At 30.6% G+C, this 4996-nt stretch overlaps 1 protein-coding gene across 1 annotated transcript; it reads left to right on the top strand.

The window, feature by feature from the left end:
- On the top strand, positions 1904 to 2853 carry LOC110270513 (uncharacterized protein At4g04775-like). The gene is made up of 3 exons (XM_021120135.1): positions 1904 to 2460; positions 2537 to 2682; positions 2721 to 2853. The coding sequence occupies exons 1-3, from the start codon at positions 2251 to 2253 to the stop codon at positions 2722 to 2724; spliced, it is 360 nt and encodes a 119-aa protein (XP_020975794.1). The 5' UTR covers positions 1904 to 2250; the 3' UTR covers positions 2725 to 2853.

Below are 4996 nucleotides of genomic sequence, written 5' to 3'. Positions count from 1 at the left end.
TTATAAATATATTTTCTGGATGTGTCTCTTTATATATGTGTTTAAAATATAATAATTAATTATTATTGACAATAAGTTGGCAGATAATATGTTGATACCTTATACTTTTTCATATCTTACAAAATTAATAGAAATAAATAAGTATTATTAAAAACTAAGACTATAATATGTTTATTTTAATTTGTATATGTCTAATGTCTAATGTCTGATACTCTGATGTGTTTTTTTTTTTTCTATCATAAACATTTGTATTTATTTTTACGGCAAGTTAGCATACTTATAAAATATATTTGTGATCAATTAATTAACTAGCGTGAATGTATTATATGTATGCTTTTATCCGATAATTAAAAAAGTGTATTAAGTTGAGAGGCAATATAAAATTTGTCTGTGTTATTACTATATCAAAACTAAATTAATAAAGTTAATTATAAACTACTTTCTTATCAATTAGATATCTCAAGCAAGGTAACTAAAACCACCAACACTGTATATACATATATTGAATGCCAAGTACCAGATGTCTATGTTACTAAAAAAATTAGAAAACCAATTTTTAAGTAATTAATATTATGAATTAATTTTTTGTTTTGTTTTAAAATTATCTTTTAACCTTTATTTTTAGAGAATTTAGAAGACAGGATTAGTATTTAGACTTTTAGGATATAGAGTTTAAGATTTAGAGCCTAAAAATTTAAGATAATAAAAAAAACTGATTTTTTTTCTTCTAAAAATAGAAAAATTCAAACTCGCGCGACCTCTAAATAAGTATAAAAAAATTATATCATTTGAGTTATAATTCGTTGGCAAAAAAAAAAACTGATTGTTGTTAACCGAAAAAGTTAGCTATTTAATTGAACTCCTACATTACATATACATCTTTGTTCATATATTTCTATTTTATTTATGAGAGCCGATATTAAATAGCATAATAATTTAAAACATTTATAATTGAAAATTTAAAATATACCAGATAAATATAAACGAAAATTCATATAGGTAGCGTTTGGTGGAGAGATAGAGACAAAAAGACTGAGATTGAGAGACAGAAACTAAGAGACAGAGATTAAAATAAATTTCAGTATTCTGTTTGGTACAAAATAGGAGACATAAATTAAAACAAGAATGAAACTCTAATTTAATTTGCACAAAGGGTAAAATTAGAATTAATTAACTGAAATGAGAGTATTTTAGGTATAAAATGTTATTAAAGTTTCAGTCTCTATCTCTAAAAATTTTAGTCCCTGTGTCTCCACTTTTTGGAGGTACTGAAATACTGAAATTTGAGAAAGAGACAGAAATTTTAGTACCAATCTCTCAACCAACAAACATGATACTGAGTCTCAATCTCTCAGTCTCTATCTGAATACCTCAAAACAAACACTACTATATATACATGTGAGCGTATATGTGCGTGCGTGCATGTGCATGTGTGTGTTAAATTTACTTGATATTTTGATTTTATAATAGACATTTTTGGGTTTCAAGCTTCAGCATCATCTGTTCGAGTTTTAGAACGTACGAAAGGTGATATTTTTTCTTTGTTCTTGTTCTTTCTCATATTTGGGTTGCTCTCCCAGTTATTTCTAATTTTTTCTTATTTTAATTGTTGTTGTGGTGCTAATCTTAATTCATGTTTTTGATATTGTTAATTTGATAAATTATTATTGAGGTGAAGTTCTTTGGAATGGTTAGGTTGCTATATTTTTGTCCAAATTGTTAATAATTTGAATAATTTGTTTGATCTTAGTTCACGTTCTTTATCTTGTTTATTTGGTAATTTGATAAATTGTTATTGAAGTGTTGATTATGACCTTGTGATTATTAGGTTATATTTTTGTCCAATTATTAAAGTTTATATTTGACTATATTATAGTTTAATGAATTTATTTATATTTTATTTATTATCTTATTATANNNNTTATTTTGATTAGAATAAAATTTCTTTTCGATCCTTAATCATTTACGAATTTGACCTAGCGCCCCCTCACCATTAGAAATTAACAACACGACCTTCATCGATTCTCTCTGTGTGACCAAAAGGACTCTTTTGTCGGTTTACGGGTAAAAAATAACCGGAAGATCCTATCTGTACCGATAACTGTTATACGTGGACCGAGTGTTGTTGATAGGATAGAATCCATGTACACAGTCATCAAAAACGCTGCAGTTTTGATTCCAGTTCTTAATAAGAGTACTATCAAATGTTAATGTGAACCCTAAATATCAAATCTCACCTTGCATTCAGTGATGAACATGGAAGAACATTCATCAGGTTCAATCCGTCGTTCATGGAAAGAGAAGTCGACGGGAGCTTCAAGCGACAACTCTGACAATGTTGGCATGGCAACGAAGAAGTTCACAAATCCAAACTGTTATTGTGGAGCTCATGCGATTCTCTTTGAATTCACCACATCAAATAATCCAAATAGGTTGTTCTTTGGTTGCAATTATTTCAAGGTACATTAGGATTTATTCCATCTTACAATCTTCTCTGTAATTAGGTTGATTAAAAAATAATTGTTCATAATTGTAGACTCCTTCAACGCATTGCAAATATTTTAAGTGGCTGGATGAGCTGATAACTGAGTCTGGCTACACGGTGGTAGAAGACCAGAAGATGGAAGTTCATGGGAGATTGAAGGAGTTGGAGGACAAAATTAAAGAGATGGAGATTAAGCTATATGATGGAGTTCATGGAAGAAAATACACAAGACAAAATAGATGTGTTATCATGGCATTTGTCATTATTGTTGTTGTTAGATTTTTTATTACTGCACTTTAGTCTAATAGGATGTAAAAAAATTATAACTTATTTTGGATGTTGATGTTATGAACTAGATGCACATTATGGACGGTGACTATGATGTTAAATTGTTGAATTTCAATAATGGAAAGATTGTTGTGATTTAAATTGTAAGTAACCTTGTGACATATGGTCTTCTAGTATTTTTCACTGTTTTGAGTTGAAGTGACAATTTCTGAGTGTTTTGTTATTTGAAGTAAGTTTTCATACAATCTCATTGAATCAAGAATAAACCAAATCTAGTATGCAATCAAAATCTTTATCCTGAAACACAAAATATCATAATATATAAAAAATTGCAAAACACCTACATGCCATTACATATTATGCCTTGGTAACTAAACAAAACAGATAATCTAAAGTGTTCAAGTACTGGAAGTTCCAAAATACTAGACCAATGTTAGGCATAGTTTACAATCAAATATAAGTTACAAAATACTATCCAAAATACTAGTCATAACTATCTAGTCTTCATTTTTTCCGTGGAGCTTTAAAAGGGGTGCAGTGGAGCCAAATTCTTTAAAGCTTAGTGGTGCTCCGAAGCTTGGTGCCTTGATTCCTTGTTTGAGTCCTGGTGTTGAGATGAATTGGAACACCTAGCTGCAGTGTCAGTACTAGTTGCTGCTTATGTCTCGAGAGAAATGCCAATGGATGTAGTTGATCTTGTAGCCATCCTTGATTGGGTTGATGGGGATTGGTTTGTGAGCACAGTGGGTGGAAGTAACGGCCCATGAACTTGAGATGTCAATGGCTTACGAATTGGCTGTTTCTTCTGGAATGGTCTTGCCAATACATAGCCTTTTACTCTGTATATCATAACCCTTTGAACATCTCCTCTAAATCCTTAAAATTAGCAAAGTCAATGTCCAACTTGGAGAATCTTTCCACCTTACCATTAACGTAGCTGAGCATTCCATTATCGTCTCTCTCAAACCACCTCCATGGTGAAATACTGGTATAATCTCAACAGCCACCTACAATATATAAACTTTACTCAGTAATCCATAAATAAATTATTATTAACAGACATTAATATACTCAAAACAGACAAAAAATTTTACTCGAAGTAATGATCCAACCCTAGTAAAAGTGACTGTTTTTCACAAATGTAAAAAAAAACACATATCATACTTTATGGTGGTCCATGGTAAGCATACTTCCTTCTGATAAACAAATGAAGGAGTACAGTGATGCTGTTTACAAACGGTTGTACAAACTCACCTCTAAGAACGGAAGTGCGACTCCGTCAATAGCATGTCACCACCTCCGTCAGCAAACGCCACGTTACTGTGCAGTTACGTCGTCCTCACCGGCTCTCTTTCGTTGTCGTTTCTGACGAGAAGCTTGACAGTCTCTAGGGTTTACGATAATCCTTTGTGTGGATGAGGGCAAAGAGTGAGAGCGAGTGTGTGATACTTAAGGGAGAGAATGAAGAATGTATGTTATAATCTGATTCCATCTTGCATCAAAACGGCAACGTTTTTGCTGATTGTGCAAGGACCTAATTGTCTCATCAAATCGTTAGAATCAACGTCAGATAGTTACCGTTACACGTAGAATTTCTCGGTTACATTTCATGGAAGAACTGTTACAGGGTCCTTTTGATCACACAAAGAGAATCAATGGAGACCGCGTTGTTAATTTCTAATGGTGAGGGGGGCGCCAGGTCAATTTCGTAAATGGTTAGGGATCGGAGAGAAGTTTTATTCTTTTGATTAACCTACAGTTTTAAATCAATAAATAAGTAAATTAGTAATTAAAGTGGTTTGATGACTTTTTCGATGATCAGTTCAATTTTTAAAATCTTTCTTTTAATGCTCTTTTTTTGCACTTTTTGACTGAATTATTAGGAACAAATTTTTGCCAAAAACTAGACCAGTTATATGCAGTATTTAGAATTATGATTTTTGTCACCATGCTCTACTTTTTTGGATTCGAAATTTATTATCCTTTTGCAAATAAATGCAGGCTTTATTTTTGCGGAGACTAGATAAAAGTTTTTAAAATATCTTTAGATAAAGATGTTTGATATCATTTATTAACTAAATTGTTACGAATTAGATTTTTGACATGTAATTTAGATTAAAAGTATTGTTATTATTAAAAAGTGTTATTATATTTTTAAAATCATTACTTTAGTTTTGACACTAAATTTTTAATTTATTTAAAATTTAATTTTTAATAAAAAAT

This window comes from Arachis ipaensis, chromosome B04 (assembly GCF_000816755.2).
Source record: "Arachis ipaensis cultivar K30076 chromosome B04, Araip1.1, whole genome shotgun sequence".
NCBI lineage: Eukaryota > Viridiplantae > Streptophyta > Magnoliopsida > Fabales > Fabaceae > Arachis > Arachis ipaensis.
The sequence above is the reverse complement of the archived record's forward strand: the minus strand, read 5'-3'. Positions and strand labels throughout refer to the sequence as shown.

Coding starts and splice junctions, on each gene's coding strand:
- LOC110270513 (XM_021120135.1), top strand. CDS start 2,251: ATGAACATGGAAGAACATTCATCAGGTTCAATCCGTCGTTCATGGAAA. Junction 2,461..2,536: donor TTGGTTGCAATTATTTCAAG/GTACATTAGGAT, acceptor TCATAATTGTAG/ACTCCTTCAACGCATTGCAA.